The sequence below is a fragment of the Manacus vitellinus genome, unplaced genomic scaffold, assembly GCF_001715985.3.
Source record: "Manacus vitellinus isolate BGI_N305 unplaced genomic scaffold, ASM171598v3 scaffold_84_pilon, whole genome shotgun sequence".
Taxonomy (NCBI): domain Eukaryota; kingdom Metazoa; phylum Chordata; class Aves; order Passeriformes; family Pipridae; genus Manacus; species Manacus vitellinus.
In genome coordinates, this window is record NW_021940840.1 from 464,734 (window position 1) to 475,937 (window position 11,204).

At 60.2% G+C, this 11,204-nt stretch overlaps 2 protein-coding genes across 3 annotated transcripts in view; both read right to left on the bottom strand.

The window, feature by feature from the left end:
* Positions 1-754: 754 nt before the first annotated feature.
* Positions 755-3,401, bottom strand: LOC108641862. Its single transcript, XM_029964919.1, has 8 exons — positions 3,296-3,401; positions 2,594-2,774; positions 2,342-2,456; positions 1,804-1,883; positions 1,421-1,515; positions 1,243-1,323; positions 917-1,141; positions 755-780 (listed from the first exon to the last, which is right to left on the bottom strand). The coding sequence occupies exons 1-8, from the start codon at positions 3,399-3,401 to the stop codon at positions 755-757; spliced, it is 909 nt and encodes a 302-aa protein (XP_029820779.1).
* A 2,124-nt stretch (positions 3,402-5,525) lies between these two features.
* Positions 5,526-11,204, bottom strand: part of GAL3ST1 (galactose-3-O-sulfotransferase 1) — an 8,259-nt gene continuing 2,580 nt past the window's right edge. For both annotated transcript variants that reach the window (XM_008933440.3, XM_018085672.1), the window contains exons 2-3: positions 8,981-9,114; positions 5,526-7,723 (exon numbers count right to left, since the gene is read on the bottom strand). In XM_008933440.3, the coding sequence (XP_008931688.1) occupies positions 6,574-7,723; positions 8,981-9,105 (1,275 nt within the window). In that variant the 5' untranslated portion in view covers positions 9,106-9,114 and the 3' untranslated portion in view covers positions 5,526-6,573. The remainder of the gene's footprint in view (positions 7,724-8,980; positions 9,115-11,204) is intronic.

Below are 11,204 nucleotides of genomic sequence, written 5' to 3' on the forward strand. Positions count from 1 at the left end.
GGGGGGGGGTGTCTCCACCCCAGAGGGGCTTTGCTGGAGTCCAGCAAGGACACGTCCCTGTCAGGATGGGGATTACCCAGAGCTGAGCTGGGATTAGCACACTGAAGCTGTGCTAAGCCTTGTTTTGGTGGGGCTGGTGTCTTGGGGTCATTAGGGACAGCCCCACCCATCCCCCATCACATCCAGTACCACAGGGACCTCCCTGAGACCCCCCCCACTGTCCCCTCTCCCGCCGCAGGACTGTGGATTTCCTGATGGATTCCAGCCTCCGCAAGCTTTACGGGACACCAGGAGAGCCCCCGACACCCCACTGAGCCCCTCCAGCCCTGCACACGCTGGGAAACCGAGGCACTGCTGTGACCCACCTACTGTGACCCCTCGCTCCAGTGATGACCCCGGGGCGGCTGCTCTGCCCCACACTGGTCCTAATAAACCATTTCAAACGTGAGCCCTGCTGGGTGATGCTCAGGTGCCACCACAGCTGGGCCGGAGCCGTGCGCCCTCCTGGGAGGACACGTGGGTCTACTGGGACCCAACCCATCTTGGGGATCTCCACCCTGGGACAGGGGGTCTTCACCTGCCCAGAGCAGCCCTGATGGCCCCACCATGTAGCCCCTCCATCTCTCCACAGCCTCATGGGACATCCTGCAGACTGTCACCCTAAGGAGCTGCCACCATGGCCATGGTATCCAGGGACCCAAAATCCCCCCAGCTTCAGCACCACAGCCTGGGACTGTGCCACCACACCTGGAAGTCACATCTCCAGGTACCCGGAGGAACCTGGAGCAGATATGGCTTGTCAGTGCAGTGGCACGTCCCCATCCCATGGTGGCATCCACACACTACCACCAGGAGAAGCTGTAGAGAAAACAAAGCCATGTTTATTGTGGAGAAAGGGGGTCTGGTCCCACCTCACCCCGTTTCCCTGTCTCCCTGAGGACCAGGGCCCCCACCACGCTCTGCAGCTCAGCCTGGAAGGGAGACCTCTGCCTCGGTGGCCGCTGTCCCCGCCGGCGCGTGCCCAGGCGCCAGGTGGTCAGGGCCAGCCCCAGCAGCCCCCCCACCGCGGCGACCACCACCACGGCACTGCCCACCAGGGCCAGCCCGGCCAGCAGGAACCTCTTCATGGTGTGGCATGGCCCTGGGGACAGCAGAAAACACACCAGTGGGGGGGTCACTGGGTGGTCCAGCACTTGGGGAGGGAGGTTTGGGGACATGGGAGAGGGTTGGGGTGTCCCTCACCTTCGTACCACGGCACCTTCTCCTTCTGCACTAGCACTGGTCCAACTGTCTCCCGGTGGAGTGTCCCCTCACCTGGGAATGCTGTGGGAGGACATGGCAAATACAGCCCATCCCAGGCCCACGAGCTCCTCCCAAGACCCCAGAACAACGTGGAGTCACGGTGTCCCACCCCCGCTACCTGGCAGGTGTCCTGGGAGGGTGTCACCGCGGGGACAGCTGGTGTCACAGCAGTGGCACTGGGCACTCCGGGAAGGGTCCTCTGCGTTGTGCCAGCTGGGGGAGAGGACAGAGCTGGGAGGATGGTCTAGGGGTTCCCATACTCCAGCACAAGACCCACATGGTGCCACCCCAGAGAAGGTGTCCTCTGGGTGACTCCAAACACCTCCCTAATTCATCTGCACTGTGAGGGTGCTTGGACCTGTGGTGATGCCACCAGCTGCCATCAGAGAAGAGGTGGCATCCAGCCTGCAGTGGGGTGACCTGGTTGCCCCCCAGGTGGGTCCCCGTGACCAGTGGGTTCTGCTCCCAACACACCCACGAGTGCTCCAGCACCCAGCGTACCTGGCCGTGGTGTGGCTGTAGAAGCAGGACCTGATGGCGTGTCCTTGTCCCCACGCTGTCAGCAAGCAGTGCACGTAGACCTGCCAGGACACCCCCCTGCTGTGTCCTTCCTTGGAGACCCTGCTCTCCTCCCCTCCAATCCCAGGGGGGCTGAGACCATGCCAGCAGGGAGCTGGATGCCTCAGGAAGGAGCTGGATGCCACAGGAGGGGCAGTGCTTAGGGAATCCCAGGTCGTCCCCCTCCATGGGACCTCCATCCCACTATGTCCTTCCTTCCTCAGGGACCCTGCTCTCCTCCCGCTCCACCCTATGGGGCTGAGACCACCCCAATGCCCCTGGCAAGGCAGTGCTTTGGGACCCCCAGGTCATCCCCCTCCGTGGGACCTCCATCCCACCATGTCCTTCCTTGGGGACTTCACTCTCTTCCCACCCAACCTTCCTCCAAGACCACCCCAGCAGAGACAGTGCTTTGGGACCCCCAGGTCATCCCCCTCCATGGGACCTCCACCCCACCACGAGGGCATCTCCCTGACCTCACCTCCTCCTCCTCAGTCTCACCCTCCAGCATGGGGGCCAGGATGGAGAGCTGGAGGGCAGACTCCCCTCTCCAGTGCTGGACAGACACACTTCCCAGCTTCTCCCCGTGCAGGCATCTGTGGCAGGGGAATGACAGGGACATTTCCTGGCTGTCTCCAGGCCCTGGACAACCCCCTCCCATCAGGAGGCCGTGCAGGACCACAGGGTGCCTGTAGAAGAAGGGGTCCCCACTTCCCACCCCACCAGCACTGACCCCTGGCTGTTCACCACCATAAAGACCCTCCTGGAACGTCCTGGCTGCTCCACGATGGTCCCATAGCACTGGTCCACGTGGATCTTCATGGAGAAGCTGGGACTGAAGTGGACACTGGCTTCCAGATGGATGGCAGAGCTGGGGCTTAGCACCAGTGGCTGCCCCGTGGCACTGGGGTCCCCTGAGGGGAGTGTGGGTTCAGTGTGACACCCCCAAACCTGTCCCAGCAGAGACAGGGACACCAGGCACATCCCAGATCACCCCCCACCAGTGTCTTGGCCTCCATCCCTGCAGCTCCCCCATTTCAGAGCCCCCCATCCCTGGAAGCCAAGGGCTGTCTTGGCTCTGTCCCCCCAGCCTGGCTCCCCTGCTCTCCAGAGCTGCAGCACCTTCCTGGACCCCCCCATGGAGCTGAGAGGGACCATGTCAGGCCCCATCAGGGTCAGAGCTGACCCCCAAAATCCCGTTGTTGTATCAGACCCAGGATTAGGAACATCTTAAAGCCCTGCCATCCAAAGCTCTACACCCTCCACAAGATGGAGGGAGCTCCTGCAGGGACAGGCACCTTCTCCTGGTGGTCCTAATGCTGAGGCCAGCCAGGAGAACCCACTGGGTGCTGCTGATTGAACCCAGGGGTCTTGGCTGGACCCATCCCATGGTCTACCCCCAAAGGTTGTCCCCCATGACCCCCAAAGCACTCACCATCCAGGAGCCTCAGGGTGAAGTTCATGATGGGCTCCTCAGAGCTGGGGTGAGGAGGAACCTCCCACGTCCCCGTGTTTGAGGACACCACCGGAGCTGTCACCATGTGACTGGGGGGCTCTGAGGTAGCTGGAACCACAGTGGTCCCTGCAGCAAAGGGAGGGCTAAGCCAGCAGCAGCATGTCCCAGACACAGCAGGGACACCCAGGTCCTCAGGTGTCCCCAGGACTCGTGGGGGGCAGGTGACAGCAGCATAAAGGTGGGCAGAGCACCCAGGAGCCCATCAGGGGCTCCTCCATGCCGAGGCAGGATGGAGCAGTCCCAGCACTTGACCGGGGCTGGGGACAGACCAGGAGCTGCTCATGGGGTGGGGAGACCACTGCCAGCAGCCACAGACCCCACTGGAGCCTTTGCTACCCTTCCCAAGCCTCCCAGACCTGCTGGGACCTGAGGGAGCTCCCAGCAGGCCCCTTGTCCCAGCCACACATCCCCAAAGCTTGGGGTCATTTCAGGAAGGCTCCTCTCCACCAGGACAACCTGCACCAGCAGGTCCAGGTGACCAGCACAGGGCAAAGCCAAGGGCACCCACCACCCACCTCCCCAGCACAACCAGTGGGGGGACCGAGGGTGTTCCCAGCCCCACTCACCTGCCACCCCCAGCACAGCCCCGCACAGCAGCACCAACCAGCACAGCTCCATCCCCAGTGAGCAGCAACCCCCACCCCACCACCTGGGAGTCTTTAAGGACCAGGGCTGGGTGCCAATGGGCCCCAGCTGGCACTGATGGGTTTGGGGGCTTTGTTGACCCTCTCTGCAGTCAGCAGCAGCCCTACACCTGGGGCTGCTCCTACCCCTCACACCTTCCCAGTCCCACCACAGGGGTCTGTGCCCACTGCCCAGTTCCTGTTCTGTCCCACAGTCCCACTCTCACCACTCAGACTGATCCTGCAGGTGGTCCTGAGCATGGCCCCATATCCACCAGTTAGTCCTGGCCCCATATCCACCAGTTAGTCCTGGTCCCACATCCACCAATCAGTCCCATTCCCATGTGTGGTGCAGGTTCCACCATGTAGTTGTGGTCCTGGCCCTCAGCAAGGTTCAGATCCCACCATGTTGTCCCATCCCCAGTTAGTCCTGGTCCTGTGCATGGTGCTGGTCCCACCATGTAGTTTTAGTCCTGGACATGGTGCTGGTTCAGACAGTTTGCCCTGGTCCCAGTTCACCACATGGTCTGGTCTGATCACTCAACCTTGGTTCCGTGGATGTTCCTGGTCCCATCTCCATGGTCCTACATGAGGTCCTAGCGTCACCACAGTTTTGATGCCATTGTCATGATCCCACGGATAATCCCAGTCCCACCACAGAGTCCCAGTCCCCAGTGCCCCATCCTTGTCCCATCATGATCCTGCTCTCAGCTCTGCAGGACAGGGAGCCCATCTGGGAGCAGCAGTTTGGACCCAACCAGGACAGACACATGTCCCTGTGTCCTGCCTGTCTCAGGTGTCCCCAACACCCTACCACAGCCCCAAAACCCCACCCCACCACAGCCCCTCTGTGTGGGCTGAGCTGGTGGCCTGGGTGCAGAGGGACAGGGAGCGTGTCCATGATGTCCATGGGGACATCACCCCGGGTGGGCTCTGCAGCCAACCTGCCTGGGACGGGGATTTTCCATCCCACATCTGCAGAGGCAACCAGTGGCCAAGGTGGGATTTGGTCCCTGGTGCCAGCAGGAGACCTCAGCATATCATGGGAGACACCTGTGGACCTCTGGGAGGTGTCCTCGGTGCCGTCCCAGTGTCTGTGGGCAGTGTCACACACAGGTGAGTTGGTGGCAGCAGTGGTGGCTGATGCCCCCCATGGCCACCCCTGAAACAGGGTGTACACACCAGCAGCAGAGCTGGAACACGGTGGCTGGAGTGACCTGTGAAGCCAGCAGACCTTCCTGGTGCCACCTGCACACCACGGGAATGTCCCCAGCACCCAGCAGGGACAGCAGGGACAGACCCAGGTGCCCCCCTTGCTCTGGGGGTCTTATGCCTCAGCACTGCCCAGGAGACACAGGTCTGATGGGAGCTAGGATTGACCCCTCAGGAGGAGCAGGGACTGGCAGAGCATCCTGCTGTGGCCTCACACCGGGGCATCCCCACCCCATCCATCCCATCCTGGAGAAGGAGGTGGCTGGAGAGCAGCTGACCAATCCCTACATTAAAAACTGCCAAATACACAATTATCTTACAAAAGTAGAATCGTTTTTTTATTCCTGGTCTTTACAGAAGGAGCCAAACACGGGTGGGAAGCCAGGGGGGTCCCTTCTCTGCAGGGGAGGCTCAGCCACCGGTGCCACCTCCGTGCCCAGCCAGGGCCACTCTCAGCAGGATACAGTGTCACCGGGGTCATCCAGCCCAGCTGGGACACAGGAGGTCTGTCCCCAAGGCAGGGTGGGGACACACCATGGCCTTGGTGTCCCCACCATGCCCGGGATGGCATCACAGGGACAGTGCCCACCACACCCCGCTCCCTGTCTCCTCCCCACACCAGTTCTCACCAGACCCCATCAGCCTTCTGGGATGTCCCCTGTGGGAACCAGGGCCACGGGGCCCTCTAACTGGGATGATGGGGGTCAGGGAGGGGGTGCCCTTTGCCCACAGGGACCTGTTGATAAATGCCAGGGCTTTTGGGATGGGTTTTCCAGGCTCCAAAGGGCTCTGGGTGGCTCTGGGTCATAGCCTGCCATGGCGTGATGGCTGTGGGTGGGCTGAGAATGTGCTGCACTCATCACACCCATGGGCAGCAGGCTCCAACACTCCAGCACCCCAAACCAGGACTCAAAGGGGTAATTTGAGGAGCCCCTGGAGGGTGGAGTTCCCTGTGGGCAGTTCTACCCACCCTGGACAAGGGGGACCCTCTGCCACTGCTGTCCTAGCACATCCCTGCTCACACTGGGCTGCCCCCAGCAAGGTGGGGACAGATGGATGTCCTGCTCCCGCTGTGACAGGGCCACGTCCTTCACAAATACCTCCTCCAGTCTTTCCGTGGGGAAGGAAGAAGGATCCTGCAGGAAAGCACTGTCCCTGAATCCTCAATCCTTGACCCTGTGGGTGGAGGCAGAGTCTCCAGTCTCCAGCCCAAGCTGGGGCTCTGCAGAAAGGTGGTGGAGGGTCCCACTGAAAGTTCCTGGGTGCTGAACCCTCCAGCCAGTTCCAAACCATAAGAACCACGAGTAAGAAAAACAAAAGCACCTGGTTCTTCCCCGGGGGGAGCGCGGCACCCACCAGCCCCTACCACTTGAGGAAGTCCCGTACGTAACTCCATAGCTTGGTGATCCAGAGGTTGGCCCCCAGGTCAGTCAGGTACTGGATTTCGGGCGTCAGCATCTTGCGGCACAGCTTCTGGTGCTTCTTGTTGATCTTCTTCTTCAAGTTGTACCCCAGGATGGTCTTCTCCCCCAGGGGCTGCCAGGGCTGCATGGAGGACTCCTGGATGGCGCTGGCGTCCACGGCGTGCCCCCCATCGATGCAGATGCTCGTCATCTTCTCATTCTCCCTCTGCAGCTCGGCCACGTCCTTGGCCATCCTCTCCCTCCCGTAGGCCTCCACCTTGCGCCAGAAGCTGGCATTGAAGTAGCGGTAGAGCTTGGCGTCGATGAGGTTCCAGGCGGTCGCCTGCTCGTACAGCTCGGGGGTCAGCCGGGACACGGTGGAGCCCTTGCGGGCGTTGAGCTTGAAGTAGAGGACATCCTCCAGCTGCCAGCACAGCAGGTCCTTCAGCAGCACCAGCGACTCATCGAAGTACTCGAGTAACATGACGAGGTGGAAGCGGCGGTCGATCTCGCGGATGTGCTCCTCCACCAGCGGGCTGCCCGCGTCCATGGTGTTGTCGTAGCCCAAGTCAAAGAAGAGGAGGTTTTGGAGGTAGTGAGCGTTGAACCCGTTGGGGTCGTAGTAGTGCCGGGGGTCCCGCAGGAACTCGGCCAGCTTATCCTCCCCCGTTATCTTCCAGGTGAGGGGGATGACGGGCCCGAAGTAGTGGAAGGAGGACTCGAAGAGGTGGGCGGGGTCCCGCAGCACCGTCACGAAGGTGGCGTCGGGCGGCAGCAGCTCACGCACCTCCTCGTAGTGGAAGCGCATGTGGTTGCAGATGATGTTGAAGCAGCGGCCGGGCTGGTAGTGCTGCACTTGGCTGCGCTCGAAGAACGACGGGTAGTAGAAGTCGTTGCGGCCGTTGGGGAAGGCGAATTTCAAGTGATGCTTCTCCCCGAAGCGGAAGAGGATGTTGAGGATGGTGCTGCTGGCAGTCTTGTGGGTCTTCATGAACATGACGTTGAGCTTGGGCTGGCAGCTCCTTCCTGAGGGGCTCCCTGTGCCGTTGGACACCGCCGGAGCCCTGGCAGGGGACAGGCGGGAGGAGCAAGAGGAGGGGACAGGGATCCTGGGGGGAGAAGAGACAGGACTGTGGTGAGGTAAGGGCAGCTCAGCCAGTGCAGCCCCACCGCTGTGAAGGGTCTGGCATATTCTGTCCTGGAGGAGCTGGGTCTGGGAATGGGTGCTGGAAATAGGAATGGGTGCTGGACCTGGGAATGGGTGCTGGACCTGGGAACAGCTGCTGGAGAGGGGTGCTCACCCCTACACCCCAGGCTCCCCACTGAAGACAAGCCCAGCTTCGGGCAGAGCCCCTTCACCCCCAGCCATGTGCCCAGTGGGATCAGGGCACCCACATGACAGAAAAGGGGGGAAAAGGGGAGGAAAGAAGGAGAGAAAGAAGAAGAGGGGGAAAAAGGCAGGGAAAGAAATGCCTGATATCAGATGCACCTCCAAGCCACCAAACCATTCTCATTCACCCCTGGACAACTCGAGCCACTGAGGATGTGTTGTTGTGGTCAGCCCTCACCAGCACCAGAGCACCCTGAGCAGGGGGTCCACACCCCTCTCCACAAGCATGGCCATGGTGGTCCTGGTGCCAAGAAGTGCATCAAGGGGAGCTTTCCATGGCTGTAATTCCATGGAGAGGAGCTGATGACATTCTTATGGCGTCTGAGAGCTCTCAAGGCCTTATGGGATCCATGGAGGAGGTCTGGGAACTCTCAAGGAAGAGGTCTGGGAGCTCTCAAGCCCTTGTAGGAATCATGAACCCCTTGTGGGATCCATGGAGGACCCAGCCCCAGCAAAGAGGGAAACAATTCCAGATCCTGGCCCCACAGATGAGTTCACAGGCCCTTGGGGAGCTTGGGAAGCCATGAGGGGTGTTATCTGAGCTGCCCAGGACAGGGAACAGAGACCACAGTCTCGAGTGACTTTGGACGCCCTTAATGAACTCCTCAAGATGATCTTGATAACGATCCCATGTGACAGCACCAGTCGGCAGCAGGTTTATGAGGCACGTGGATCTTGTTTATAACCTTGAGATAAATTTGATGACAGGAGTCACACTCCTTCTCTTCCCCCTTCCGTCTCCTCTTCCCTCTTCCCTTCTCTTTTCACTCAGGAGCAGTGAGTGCCCCCGGGATGAGCATCCCCAGCCCCCCGCAGAGTTGGGATCCACCTCCCCCCCAACCCTTGGGACAGGGCGCAGCCTCCAGAGGGAAGGGGACATCTTGGTGTGAAGCCACCAGAGCCTGGAAAACCCCAGGACTGTGTCCAGCTGGGGGTTCCAGAGCTGTGGGGGGACACGCAGGGACCCCAGACTCACTCAGTCACGCTGACTTGCAGCGGGGGGCCGGCGTAGGAGTAGAGCAGCAACATGAAGCTGGTCAGGAGGGTCCCCAGGACCAGCCCCTTGCACATGGACCTCCAGGGCTTCCCATGGCACAGCATCCTGGTCACCTGCAGCCAGAAAGGAGCGATGTTGGGGACTGGGAAGAGTGTGAAGAGGCACGTGCGCGTCTTGTGGGCACAACAGCTCCCGGAAAAGCATCTCACTGGTGCCAGGTGTGTCCCAGCCACTGACACAGCAGATCCATGGCCCAGGCCCAGCAGCTCTGCCTGCCTAGCTGACCTTTGCCCGCCCTAGGAAAACCCTGAGTAACTCCCAGGCCTGATGCTGGAGCAGTGGGAGAGGCCGCAGGGCTGGGACTGGGGGAAGGGGGAGCTGGGCCATGGCAGCCCAGGGGCAGAGTGGGGATCCTCAGCCAGGACACCACCAGCACCGGCAGGAGCTTCCCAAGGGCACTGGGATCCATTCTCCGAGGAAAATATCCAGGATGGAGCAGGAGCTGCACCAGCTTGGGATATTTTGGGTGCTGCCACACCCACCCAGAGCAGCTGTGTGGTCTCTCCAGCCTCTCTGGCACCAACAGGGGCCCCTCTGGCCATGGCACCACACCTGGGCTGGCCCTGGGGGGCTGGGGACACGGAGCTGGGGACAGAGGGGTGTGGGGCAGGATGGCACCCCCAAACACACACACACACACAGAGCAGGCCCGTGCACACACCTGCACAGACATCCACCCACGTGTGTGCATGGACACACAGGGACACACATGTGTGCAAACACAGGGACATACACACACCCCTGAGCATGTTCAGGTGTGTGCATGGACACACAGGGGGACACACACCAGAACACACACACACACCTGAGCACGTTCACACGTGTGTGCACACAGGGGCACACGCCTGTGCATGTTCATGCATGTGCAGGCACATACATACACACACAGACGCACTCACAAATCCCTCCCAAGGGCACAGACATGCTCACACATGCACACACAGGGGCATGGACACACATCTGTGCATGTTTACATCTGTGTGCACACACAGGGCACACTCATGCACATACGCCTGTGCACGTTTGTGTATGTCCATGGACACACAGGCACACATGGGACACACACCTGTGCACGTTCGTGTATGTGCATGGACACACAGGCACACATGGGACACACACCTGTGCATGTTCATGTGTGTGCATGGACACACAGGCACACATGGGACACACAGCTGTGCATGTTCGTGTGTGTGCATGGACACACAGGCACACATGGGACACACACCTGTGCACGTTCATGTGTGTGCAGGCACACACAGGGGTACATATCTGTGCATGTTTGTGCGTGTACATGGCACACAGAGATACACACACATGCACAGGTGCACTCATGAATCCCCTCCAAGGGCACAGCCATGCTCACACATGCACACATAGGGGCACACACACATCTGCACATGTTCATGCGTGCGCAGGCGGACACAGACACACACACACATGCACACGGTGCACTCATGAATCCCCTCCAAGGGCACAGACAAGGTCACACGTGCACACATAGGGGCACACACACATCTGCACATGTTCATGCGTGTGCAGGCACACACAGACGCACACACATGCACACGGTGCACTCATGAATCCCCTCCAAGGGCACAGACAAGGTCACACATATACACCCAGGGGCACACACGGGGCACACATCTGGGCATGTTCATGTGTGTGCAGGCACACGCAGGCACATGCATGGCCAAACAGCCACAGGACACATCTCTGCATGTTCATGCATGTGCATGCACACACAAGGGCACACACCTTTGCACGTTCATGCACCCAGATACGCACACAGACACACACACATGAACCCATGAGTGCCCCCAAGGACACAGACACACACACATGTGCACACTGCTGCACACACAGGGGCACACATACACCACAACCCTCATGCGTGCTCATGTGTGCGCGAGGACACACACACCCCAATGCGTGTTCATACACACACACGTGCACACACACACCAGTGCATGTTCATACACACCCCAATGGATGTTCATACACACCCCAGTGTATGTTCATACACACACACATGCACACACCCCCCAATGCATGTTCATACACACCCCAATGCATGTTCATACACACACACATGCACACACACCAGTGCATGTTCATACACACCTCAATGCATGTTCATACACAC